The 14,078-nt window shown below is 34.0% G+C and overlaps 1 protein-coding gene across 1 annotated transcript in view; it reads left to right on the top strand.

The window, feature by feature from the left end:
• Window positions 1-14,078, top strand: part of LOC143913341 (diacylglycerol lipase-alpha-like) — an 84,426-nt gene that overhangs the window by 57,143 nt on the left and 13,205 nt on the right. The window contains exons 4-5 of the mRNA XM_077433061.1: window positions 782-886; window positions 2,839-2,940. Coding sequence (XP_077289187.1) covers window positions 782-886; window positions 2,839-2,940 — 207 coding nt within the window. The remainder of the gene's footprint in view (window positions 1-781; window positions 887-2,838; window positions 2,941-14,078) is intronic.

Raw genomic sequence — 14,078 nt, forward strand, 5'->3', positions numbered from 1 at the left:
AGTCTGACCAGCAGCACCGCAGAAATACTCCAAATAAATTCTCTTGAATCGAGGCCAAGCCAGGGCTTGAACCCAGGACCTCTGAGTTGTTAGAATTTACGCAACCGCCGAGCTGTGTAAGTTATCCAGATATGTATATGTGAACTAATAATAATATAGCTTATTTACAAAATTAGCCTTAATACGTGTCTAATTATGCGATTTTTAAATAATTGAAATAAAAAATCGATCTATTACTATTGAAATCCTGATAAGCCAGCAGCATTGCTCGATTGTAAGCTTCTGCTTAGCGTCGAGAGGCGCCGGATTCACTATTTGAGATTGATGTACAATAAAATTTATGTACAATTCATATATGTCTCTTTAATTTGCGATTTTTTCAGTGTCTCGTAATTAAACGACTTGTATAATAGAAAATGCTGCAATGTTTGTAATTGGCCAGGAAGGTGCATTGGGGTTACCTGTAAGGCCTTCCTGGTATATATGTATGTTAAAAATAAATAAATAAATGTCAAAATAAATAAACCTGTTAGGGTTTGTCGATTTTATCTGATATGGTTGTTTAAACGGTTTCATATAATATACATATGGCACCATCAAATATTCACCCCATCCTCTAAAATCATTATCCATTCTCTCTTTTATTATTTTCGCTCCAGAAAGCGGACGACGGGAAACCACTGGAGATAAAAACCTTTCCCAAAAAAAAATTCTTACTAAAAATGTTTGATGTGGTAAATGCTTTTAAAAAAACTGATTTCTTTTGTTTTTATTTTCACAGGTTCTGCTTTGACGGAATTTGCTATGTGCGCGGTGTCAATGCGTGGAAGTATTTTGGACGCTGGACCAAGATCTCCAATTCAGAAGTTAATCTACGCCCGCCTAGGTCAGTTTATATGTAACTTCATATATAATAATAATAGGCCGTTGAACAAATGGATGTGCTTAAGTAAACGTATATTTTTATGTGACATATTTGTTGAGAGTAAGCTTCCCAGTTAGACTTCCGCGCGTTTGTCACTGACAAATGTAAAAGTTTTTCCGAGGATATTTGTTGTGGGACCGAACGGTGGTCACAAGGCGAGATAAGGAGCTAAAAAACGTACTGTCACCGTTAAAACCATCCCCATTTCTCCCACACTCCTTTAAATGTAGAGGAATCGGAAAACACCCAATCTAAGTCGAGTTCGATATTGAATAAACACACCCTCTCGAGACCCGTTCGCTACGTTCAAATTTACGAGTGGAAATTTTAATTTATAATTCAATATCGCAAATTGAACTTTTACATCAGTGTTTAAAGGTGGTGCATCGCCGACTAGGGTGAACGAGTCCCTGAAGATTAGTTTTGCACGTTCTAAGTTATGTACTGTAAACATATTATACATATGTACGTCGTAGCATCTGGGAGGCATCCAAAATATATTATGATTTGCAAACTGTACCCGATATTTATTCTCCGATAGAAGATACCTTTGACTACATTTTCGAGACTTTGACACGCGTTGAATCTATCGTATGTATGTATGTACTTGGTCGATAGTGACAAGTTTGACGAAGGTACCATACCTAGTGGAGCGAGTTTAGAAATGGTTATGGGTGGGATGTGTTACATGAAGATTGGACGAGCAATGGACGATAGAAATACTTGAATGGTACTCAAGACAATGCACTTAAGCGGGAAGTATTTGCAGTCAGTTGGATAAATTTAGATTGCTTGAGAGGTTTTCAATCAGTAGTGGATTCTGTAAACTTTCGGATATCGAACTACATATTTTTCAAAAATTTAATTTTTAAATTATGCCTTAGTTCATTCTGGTTTGGAGTGTGTAATGTGGTGTTTCAGATTTCATCTAAATGTATGCATTCTAATACTCACATGTATTATATTATATTATAACTCGAGAGGAGACCCTAAATTAGGCTAACGGGACTTAGTAAGTGCCCGAACAAAAGATATGCTAGATTTCTCACAGAACAATAGACTCACCACGGTAGATCTTTACATGCCTAGACAATAGATACCAAAATGGATCGGGGAAGCTGAGGTGCGCAACTTGTCCCTTATAAGGAGGTATGTACACACGGTAGACCAGATTATTCTGAAGTGAGCGGTGGTAACGTATGGACCTCCTGAATCGTTAAATGAATGCTGTGAAGCGATTTCGGCCTTTTCTTTGGATCCTGAACCCACCCTTATGCAACAGTATTTTAAAGCAATAAAAAACACTATTGATTCCAATACTCAATTTTAGCACAGGAATACTAGATATAGCCGTAAATCTGATAAAGTTGCGCATTTTTTTAAACGCTTATATCCCATAAGCCAGAAGAAACCAACAAAAATCATTAAGATATTCAAATTCAATAGGTGAAAATTAGTAAACATTGATTAGTCTCTGCTCCGGTAAGTAAAAAAAGAGAATTTTTGTTGCTCTATTGTTTTTCTTCACAAATTGTTATATTAAAAACTCATTTTTGAATAACAATTTTTTTTGACGTATTTTGTATTAGAGCAATATTTTTTTTTAAATATTCAGCGCAAGCAATGTATAGCTTCAAAGGGATTTTTATGGGTAAACTTTTACGTCATAAAGTAATGAACTTTGTAAAGAAGAAGTTGAATTTTATGAGATGTATTTTCTTGTTGTTTGAAAACATGTTTCATGTGAGCGTTTAAGCTATTAGTTGACTTCATGTCTGTTATGCTTTTATACATGTGTATTTATAACAGCATTACGAACGTAGATATGTTTGTAGATATATTAGATTTGGTTAAAACTTGAAAAATTTTATATGAGAGATGTTTTTTTTTATATTGTTTATTTTATTTTGCAGTTGTGCTTGTTGTCGACATAGTTTGGCTTTCGCTGAGTATCGCTTGGCTGAGTCATTTCTACGTCGAATGTGATACACCGGTGGCCAAAGAAGCACTCTTAGGTAAGTCTCCCTTTTTTGAAGAGATTTTCATTTAATTTTCATTAAAATTTGTGCAAAGTTATTTATGTAAACATTTGACAAAGGGAGGGGGAGATAAAGGTGTTGAATTCCGCCAACTCGCGATTTCAGATTAGTTATTAACTTTGCTCAAGTTTACGACGAAATTTAATAAGATTTAATTTTACAAGCCTTTGGAACAGTGCATCGCGTTTAATAACTATGTGATTTTAAGCACAGTAATAAACTAGTGATAAAATATATAACGGTTAATGGTTTTCCGATACGTGATCGAAACGATTTATTTGTCTCGCGCAGAAACACACACGCATATGTACACATTTATTTTTTTGCTTTTAAATTAGGTTCTTCTTTAAATTTTTGCAATAGTATATACATATGTATGTACATACCTATATGCAATTGGCTCGTCACGTAGACCCGTATGTACATACCTATATGTAATACAAACTAATGTTTAATAGTTATTGCATGCCTGGTAGTATTTCATTAGACTATAAAACGGTTGAAGTAGTCAGTAATTATTCATAGTTAGGGCAAACAATTGACAAATCCGATAGTAAAGAATAGAAAATAAGGAGACGTATGAAATTAGGATGGAGTGCATTTGAGTAAATGAATGCCATTTTTAGATCAAAATTGCCACTTTGCCCGAAGAAAAAGATCTTTGGTCAATGTGTTTTGCCAGTGATGACTTGAAGATGTTAGGTCCAATGCACTCAAAGAAGTATGGAAGGCTGTATGCTCAGCAGAACGAAGAAAGTAAAGAAATGGAATACGTGGGTGAGAAGTACGAATATCGTGGAAAAATTAAATGGATTGAAATGACAACGGGATTGAAATGACAAATAGTCGGGTTACGTAGAATGGACAAAAAAGTGCTGGAATGGCACCCGAAAGAATGTAAAGGGGTGAAGGGAAAGGCCTCAAAGAAGATAGGTGGACAAAATTTCACTATCGAAATTATAATTTTAGCAATAGTTATTATTAGTACTTATAAATTACAATTTTCCGATATTTGAAAATATATTAATTTTTTTTCCTCATCTGGCACGTCACTGTTTTATGGTATTTTAAATTGATAAGTTGAAAAATGGCGTATGATACATATGTACATGTGTACATGCGGTAGTATATTCATTTCGGTATTCGAAGCGTAAATAAATATATTTCCAAATAAATGCTATACAATTTATTTTTATACGAGCTCATTGGTAAAAAAATCGTATTCACGTTTCGTATTATATTTGTCAAATCATAAAAAAAACATTTCGAATAAAATTAAAATAAAAATAATTTTGTACACGTGGAAAATATTTTATGGCTGCATGATTTTTTTTACATTGTACACATAAATAACCAGTGGCGGCTCGTGGATAAGATATCTGGGGGTGCTGCGGTTGATTAAAAATAAAAAAATAAATGTTTATTTGGATTACGTTTTACTATTAACATCAAAATTATTAAAATTAAACATTATATGTATTTTTATTCCATTATAAAATAGATTCTTCTGTCTTTTTTCCTTCAAAAAAGGTCAATCATTCTTTTGTTAAATTTTTCATTATTCATAATCATTTTTTTTCCATTGACAGCATAGACAAAGCCGTCAATCTTTCCTGAACAATCAATCCGAGCCGTCAATCGTTTCTTATAGATGTCTGTATTCTTTTTATTGACAAAAAACACCGTTCTGACTCATAGGTAGTCATTGAAGTTGTAAGCAGAATTTGAATTAGTTTTGTTTTTTTTCAAGAACTTTGCATAAATTATTGGCTGAAATAAATTTTAACTATGTTAATAAATCATTAAAGCTGTGCATTTCTTTCATTGAGTAAAACACTTTTAATTCATTCTGAAGCTTTTCTTTATCTAGAATTGGAAATGATTCAACGGTTAGTAGTAGATCTTCCATTGGCATTTTCTTTCTGTACTTTTAAAGTGAAAGCAGAAGGAATGAAAAAAAGTGACAGGTGTCGGGCGCGCGCATACGACGCAACACAAAATACTGTCGGGAGTGGCAGTACGAGTCCAAGCTGCTGACTGCGAGCGCCCTTCCTTCGCCCACTCGAGCATATTCCATCGAAAACCGTACTGCCCAAAATCACAAACGATGCCTCACTTTCTGATATTAGCACTGCGGTGTATGATCATTATTGAATGTATCGGTGTGCGGGCGAGCTTAATAAACGCTTAAGCAAATTGTATTGATATTTTCATATAATATACATAAATTTATGTATATTGTGATATTACATTTTTCTCAATTTGCTTGGGGGTGCTGCAATTCCGCAGACTGCGTATGGACGAGCCGCCACTGAATGTAACTGTACAATCCTTTGACGGTTCTTTTAGAAGTTTTCCTCAACTGCGACCATAAATTTTTCCACTCGCACTTTTCCTCTCGACGATCTTTTGTCCGTATTCCCCCTTTTTAATTTGGAGCGCAGACACTTTTGAAACGTTTCCGTATGATTATTTTTCCTTTGATTTTTTTTTTGCGCTAAAATTGCCGTGTCCAACTCAACCAAAGCTTCCATTAAAAATAATTCTAGAAATTTCACCGCACCATCGAAATGGCAAAAGTAAATTTGATCTGTTTATTCACGACATTGTATATATGTACTTCTTTACGGCTCGATTGCTTCCGTCCCTCGTTATGTCGTCCGTTTAATCCGTTCGTTAAAGCGGCCATTTTGCATAAAGCTGTCGTTTATCTGCGCAACGCGACGGTCAATTAACCGCCACTGAGTCGGATGAAGAATAGGTCGAGATGGGTTCACTGAAAAATCATAAATATGAAATTGAAATCATGAATAAGTGAAGATGCTTCAATATTGTAATAGCTGGAGAAGCTATGGAGACGCGTGGAAAATGGTGTTGACTGAAGCTTTTATTGACACGCTAGAAGCACAGGCAAACCCTCGAAACACAATAAAACCAGTGCAGAATGATGAAAGTGTCGAATGTCAATATTAACTTAAACAAAGGTCGATCGTTTCCCGTAAGATTGCCGACGAAATATATGATAAATGTCTGTGTGCAGATGCTTACGTACAAGTGTCATCGTCTTTTGGCCTCTCAAGATCTCTCTCCACTGGTCCTTCCTCCAAGATGATCTTATGTAGGCTCATATTACGATGCTATATTTAGATAAAAAAAATTGGATCGTTTTACATCATTTAATATACATGTTGTCCTTTGATTTATATATGTATTTATATATTCTATTTAGGATCTATTGAATTTAAAAATCGTATTTTGATTTTTAAATGCTTTTTATTGTTCATAAATTATGCACATAGGTATATTTTAATAATAGCCACGATCAAGCGATTTTCATCTTTAACTCGTTATTTTACTTGTTAGTGTGTATAGTATTTTCTTATTTTATTGGAAAAAAAACCTAAAAGTCTATTTTCAATGTATATAAATGTTCATACATAATACATTTTATACACATTTTTTTTATTTCATAGAACATAAACACTCGCCTTTAAAGATCGCTCCAAAGCGACGAGTGCACGTATACAGATACAATATAATCTATCAATATCTATATAACATTTTTTTAATATTTATTTCTATATAACATTACGGAGAAAAATTTAGTCAGCTAAAATGTTCTGACCAATAGAAATTGCGTATGTTAGAGGCCTTTAACGAAGCTTTTCGATCAATAGAGTTCGCCTACTGCAAAAACTACTCAGATTAAATATAGTTATATCTTCATACAACTATATCCTTGATATTTTATTCTTGTAATTGTAGTGGGAGTAATCTGGATTTATTTTGAAAGTTATATTAAAACTAGTCTTGTGCCCGATGAAATATCATCGCATGGGCGATGGCATATTAAGTTATTAAATAAAAAAAAATTGAAAGAAATATGTCGATCCTGTGTTCGATATTTTCAAATACCTTTAAAATATAATTATTTTAACATTTATATTTAATTGTTAAATATGAAAAAAATGGTAAAAAATACCTACATGTAGCAATATAAAACACAAATAGAAAATTAATTAATTAAATTTTAAATAGATGGCGGTTAATTCTCTGCCAAGAAGAAATATTGGTAGCAAATAGTATATATTTGTAGAAGTTTTTTTCTTTTGTTATTATATTCGTATATACGTTTTGGCAGTTGTTTAGCTGTGACGTACATATGATGTCGAATCGAAACGACTATTATAGTACGGTGAGCGTTATCTCAGACAGACAGACAGACACACAGAATAGCGATATTATATGATGGATTTTCACTACTTGAATTGCCAATTATTGCAACTACTAGTTTAGCAATGAAACCCAGGAGCTATTGTTTTGATATGAGAAATAGTTTTGAATAAAAGTTGAAAGAAAACACACTTTATAAATAAAAACACTACTAAAGATTGGGTACCTCATGTAGATATATGTATGTATGTATATAAAAATACACACTTCATAAAACCAAATAGTGTATATGTTATACGTAGTTCTACAAAGCAAATCCAACCCACATAAAATTTAGTTAGGGTAGTCGGAATATAATATTTTTCAGTTGAACAATAAATGAATGTATTTTGCATAATTATTAGTAGGATTAATCATTTTCAATTCAATAATTTGAAAGCGATTCTTTGGTAAATATTATAATTTCTTTGTTGAATATTTTCATTCAAAATATAAGCCAATCTCTTTGATAAGAGATGGCGCTTTTAGCGCCATAAAAAAATTCGCATAAAATAAAATAATAAAATAAAAGTATTTATTTTAATTTTAATAAGCGTTTTTCTTCGCCTAACCCAGCACACAATGAACCGCCTCGTGGCTGCGGTCGGGAAAAGCTTAGGGTTGTGTCTTTTTTCTTACCACCCAAATTTTCCGGCGCTTTTCGTCTCGTTTTTTCCCGACCGCTCCCCCATCTCCACCTCCCCCTCCTCTCCTTCCCGAGTCTGGACTATTTCTCTTTGTGCGAGTTGAATTGCTGTGAAAAGCCTCTCTAGATTAGTATACGCCCGGAAAGCACCACCGGTGCCGCTAACATTTGTGGACTTTAGCCGTTCCAATTATTCCAGTTGCACTTCATCATCACCACGTACACCGTAAAACGTGTCTATCGCACGTTTTGCCGTAGGCGATTCCAATTTTTTTCTCATTTTCGTTTCAGAGAGTGTCGACGCCGTATCATATGAACGAATCACGATCAAGATTAATCCCGCTTTTCATAGCGAAATGTGTTGCTATCGATTTGCGACCTGCTTTGGTAAATTGAAGTGCTTTGTAACGTAATATGTAGAATCGTATTGTTTGAGGGCAAACATTTGGAGTTTGATTATACTAAGTGCAAATCATTCTCCCCGTATTTCGCACAAACAGGCTTTGTCGGTCAAACAAACTCGGATAACCGATTTAACTAGATTCCGTCATAATTACGCTTCGTTCAATACTCGAATTGAAATTGATATGGTTTTTTTTATTATATACACATACGGTCACTGCTTTGATGAAATGTGCCATCAGGTTAAAAAGTTCTCAGTATTCATTTTCATGAAAAGCCCATAATTTTTCACTAATTTTCAGTAATGCGAAGCAACGACGCGTTCTTATACCTACGCTTTCGACGCACAATGTGCGTCCATTAGACGCTTCTTATGCAAATTGACATCATTTCCATAATCACCCAATTTCATTTTACAACATTTTAATAACTCCCCCCCCCCTGTTATCTTCACCACTCTTCACTTCACTTCACTTCTTCTTAAATAATGAAACTAGTACAATATTAACTAGAATTAACATGTCTATTTTTTTCACCGTCCTTACTATTAATTTTTATATTCATAAAATGTTGAAGTAAATATTCCATTAATTTTTCAATTTATTCATGTATGTACATATATGTATATGTTACAGTCGAAGTGTATTTTCAGTTGTAGTATATTCCAACTGGCGTTTTAGGTCATTCAAATTCGAATACAATTAAACTAGTAATTTATACCTCCACAAACGCAAATATACTTTCAACAGTGTGTGCCAGTTGTAATAGAACAGTTCATTTTAGATGGAATATATTCCAACTAGTCAAAATAAATTACAACTGGAAGATAAACTGCAACTGTAACATATGTATATGTACAATTATTCATTGTTGTATGTAAAATATGAGCTTTTATTTGTTTACTTCTCAATGGTATATTGAATATAAGATGAATTGACCTAAGAGCGTCATTATCAGCAATATATAGCATCTACCCTTTTTATAATGAATTTTATTATTCGTTTTTGTGAATCTTCTCCACCTGGTCCCTTTTCGTATTATTCTTGTGTTGTCGTCCCTAAAAAAGGCAAAAAAATTAGATAGATTATCATCCTGCAAGGAAGAAATATAACTACCCGACAATTTCACACCTTTCATTTACGGATTAAATCTAAGCGTTTTTTTTTTCATAATAAAAGGGATCTTTCAACGATTAATCAAAGGTTTGCTTCTTTTGATCGATCACATTTTTTCTTCTACTGTTTCATTCTTTTACTTTCGGATATTAATTTAAGTACCAATGTCTGGCTATTTTCACACGTACATACATATGTAGGTAACCACATCCAAGTATTTTGCACTTATTCATAACATATACAATATTGTTTGTGGTTCTCTATGTAATGCACCTGTCACATCCATGAAATCAATTGAAGATCGGGTTACTAACACTCGATCGATCAAATCGGTGAAAACTGATTGATTTGACATATATATTATCATATCGTATTTCAAATATGCGGTTAATATCACTAACCTTCGCAGATCCTGAGACACACATGGCTATGATGAAGTTTGTAGTGACTAACAATGATAGTTTGAACCGTTTCCATATTTTTTGAAATATCTACTGGGTTGTTACCCAAGAAAGCAATAAGGCAGACAAGTCTCTGATTAAGAAATTTACCATAGCTCTACGAAAGATACATATGTACATATATCGAGAAATCAATCTCTCAACTTAGTCCCTGATAATTTTTTTATCGAATGCCATTTTGGGCTCATATTGTCAAAACAACATATCATATTGTTGGTCATTAAACTACGGATGGCTTTTATTAAAATTCAGATCATCATCTCTTGTTAGAGTCTACCTATTTATCTAACTTAATTGCTGTGACCATTTCAATAATTTTAACACAGCAACATAGACACATATATATGGATACATTTTTGATAAACTTACATTTTTGAAGCATTTTTTTTAATATAAATCGTCAAATTTTGAGATGCTGAAAAACTCGAAAATTTGCAGCATTTTCATATGATTCAGCGAAATTCGAGATGCTGGAAAATTGAAAATTGTGAGAAATGGGTAAAGGTTGTTAATTTTTTGGAACCGTTTCAATGAAAATCAGATAAATTGGTAAACTTTGATAGGAAACGATCGACCTGGAATCGTAAACCAAGATCTGGCCAGCAGCAACCAGTGGGACTCGAACCCGTGACCACTATGTTCTAAAGCATATTTGCTAACCACTAGTCCACGCTGCTGGTTAATATTATAATATTGATATAATATTGTAGCGTAGACGTGCAGAGGAATTCCCGAGATCGGCGTGAAAGACGCAGCGGGTAGTGGTAGAGGAAGTTTATTGTTGTTCTGTCGACCAGCCAGCTCTGAATGAAGTACGGAACAAATCCACCGAATATTTATACACAGAGTGTCACAATCAGGTGATTAGTAATGGTAAACCAGTGGTCCACAAGCACCAATTACCTAATCTCAACGTTACAATATGTACAAAGCAAGCAATAATGTTGATTTAGATTTTAGGGTGACCTGTCACGACAATATGGCATATATCAGTGGCGTGCCGTCATTGAACTAGAGGGAGTAGGCTAATCTAAAATTTTTTACCTAAAATTTAAAAATATCAACAATTCAATTATAATAAATTCAAATCGTTGTCCATATTGATATTGTTTACTCGGATTAGTAATGTCCATAAACCGGAATTGGCCCTATCTGGGGTAGTGAATTGTTATATGTAGTATGATCGGATGCGGTGCATCCGCTCTAAAATCGCCAGACAAATTGAACGACAGATTAACGGACGGCTGCTTTGAATGCAATTCTCGTCTTCTCGAATGATAGATTGCACATCAGATGACGGGTAACCTTTCGATGTGCACAGATGCAATTATTAAAATGGTAATTATTAAAATTGAGTTCGATCTTTCAGGCGAGTTTAATAAGGCAAGATTTGATAAGTTCCGAATCTTGCCTTATTAAACTCGCCAGAAAGATCCAACTCAATTTTAATAATTACCATTTTAATAATTGCATCTGTGCACATCGAAAGGTTACTTGTCATCTGATCTGCAATGTATCATTCGAGAAAACGAGAATTACGTTTAAAGCTGCCGTTCTGTTAATCTGTCGTTCGTTTGTCTGGCGATTTTAGAGCAGATGCACCAAACCCAGTATGATCCGACGCGTCGTTTGCTTGCACGGACTCGCCGTCTCAATTCTGTTTACTTCGCGGTACTGGCCAATTGTTATGTATAGGCGTTCCGTCAAAGACAATACATTTTTTGATTTATTCGTCTCTTTAAGCATTCTTGGAAATTTCACTAAGAACACTCTGATTTGTGTCTATCAAACATCATTCTGAATTATTTTTTTTGTAAAAATAATACACATTTACACAGAACTTTTTGAGTACAAATATGGCAAGGGAATCGGCTCACGAAACGATTCCCTCAGAACAAATAGTGCAGAGCGCGCGGAAACAAATAACGATGCCTTGGAACGTTGTATTCTCGTTCTACTATTCGACAAATCATTCAGAAGATTATGTTTTGAAGACAAACAAGACGTTATTTGGAAATATTTAGACTATTTGAGATGTTTCTGTTAGCACAGAAATGAAAAATTATACTCTTCAAGGCAGATTATTATAATTCAAAAGTTCAATTTTTTTTTGGCACCCACTGGCATATATGGAAAAATATTAAGGCTGAATTTTCTCATGATCACAATAAATATTTCATCTTTTGATACGTCGTATATATCGGTGACCCCTACGGCATAAACTCGAAGTTGACGAAGACTCGAAAAATGAACTCGTACCAAAGCATTAAGATTAGGAGTGGGCGTAGACGGTTTTCGGGATTGGGAGAGTGTGTCGGAAAATTAGAAGAGTTTTTACCGTAAAGTGGACCCCGTATATATGTAAATATATATTTCGGTCCGTATTTTAATAATATTTTGAGTCCTTGAATAACAGTGAAGAATACTACTTACTGTGTAGGATTACTCAACTAATTGTACATATATTGTTATGAACAAAAACCGTATTTGTTAGCAGAAGCTTTGCTAGTTTCTGTATATCTGTACATATGTATGTACGTGTTGATGTGTGTGAGACTTGCTAGTTTCTTTTTCCAGTAAATTTTTAGTAGTTAGCACAACCACTATGCGGTGTTAACTTGTGCGATTTATTACACTTGAGTGAGAATTTCACGCCGGTTCTCGTGAAGTAACGTGAAAGTATTTCTGTAAAAGAGAACTCTTAACCTCTTTCAGGTATATATTACATACATACATATATTTGTATACCTATGTATGTTCGTTATATACTCAGCTGAAGTGTTCATTCCAGGGATGTCTCGTGTGTAGTATAGTAAGTATGAACATATGTAGGTATAGTGAATTGTGCGAGAGCTCACTCAGCCGAGAGGGCATCCTCTCTCACTCTCCTCTCGCCCTTAAATAGAACTGGAAAAGACAACCGGGTTGGAAACGAGTGTGCACAAAGGCCCTCTCAAAGTGTGGGATGGGAGTGCGAGAGCTTTCATCAAATTACAGCGGTTTCATTTACTTCGAATAATTTTTATCGGTCTCTCGTCACCCATTTACATATCTAATGAATTGTTTTATGCCAATGTCAAATTCAGGGGCGGCAAATGAAACGTAACACAATCAATGATGTTACAATGACGATTCATCTAAATATTTTGCAAGAACGTATTATATTTATAAAGACAGCAGCATAGCTCGGTCGTTAAGCTTCTGCTTAGCGTTGAGAGGTGCCGGGTTGGATCCCATGAGCTGACCTCGATTGAAAGGAATTTTTCCGAGTATATCTGTAGTGCTGCTGGTTAGACCTGGATATTTGTGACTCCAGATCGATCGTTTCCTATCAGAGTTTGCCAATTTTCTCTGATTTCATTGTTGAAACGGTTTCCGGTAAAATTGGCAAAATATCCTTCCTACCTACTATGTTACCATTATTTGAGATTGATTTATGTACAATAAATTTATGTAAAATACATAGATGTCTTGTTAATTTGCGAGTTTTTCAGTGTCTCGTAATTCAGCGACTTGTATAATAAAAAAAAATGCTGCAATGTTTGTAATTGGCATTGGGGTTACCTGTAAGACCTTCCTGGTATATATGTATGTATATATGTAAAAAATAAATAAAATAGATCATTACTATTCATTGACTTATATCTTTTAAAATAATTTGAAATATCAGTTTTTATAAAAAAAAATATGCCAGCTCGGACATAAGCGAACATGGAAAGTTTTGGCCCAATAAAATACAAAATATCTGAAATTATTGATAAAAATGACTACTACTAAATAGTTATTAATATTAAACTGAAGTTATGCAAAAAAATAGTACATACTTGTAGATGAAAACTCCATAGTTTTAAAACAAATAGAGTAAAAATACACTTGAGAACTTTGAAAGCAGTGCGTTCACTTTAACGTTTAAAACTAGACTAATTCAGGTGACAAATATTGCCGTCACAAATTTTTTTTTTGCTAGCGATATGTATTTTATTAATTGAGCAGACATAAAAATTATGCTTTCTCAGGAACCACTTGTTTATTCTATACTGAGAAATTCAACAATTATTGGGATTGACATCTTCCTTTGGACTTTTGCACACATATGTAGATTATCAATTTCAACCCGTGTGCGATAGGGAGAATAGTGCGATCCCTATCTTCCATAGATATATGTAAATAAATACCTGGTTCCACTAACTTTCAATATCGCAAGACTCGTTTTCCCAACTTTTTCGGTGTATTTCGTCGTTGAGTTTGTACATACAAATACATATACGAAATTTTTTT

This window comes from Arctopsyche grandis, chromosome 6, assembly GCF_051622035.1.
Source record: "Arctopsyche grandis isolate Sample6627 chromosome 6, ASM5162203v2, whole genome shotgun sequence".
NCBI lineage: Eukaryota > Metazoa > Arthropoda > Insecta > Trichoptera > Hydropsychidae > Arctopsyche > Arctopsyche grandis.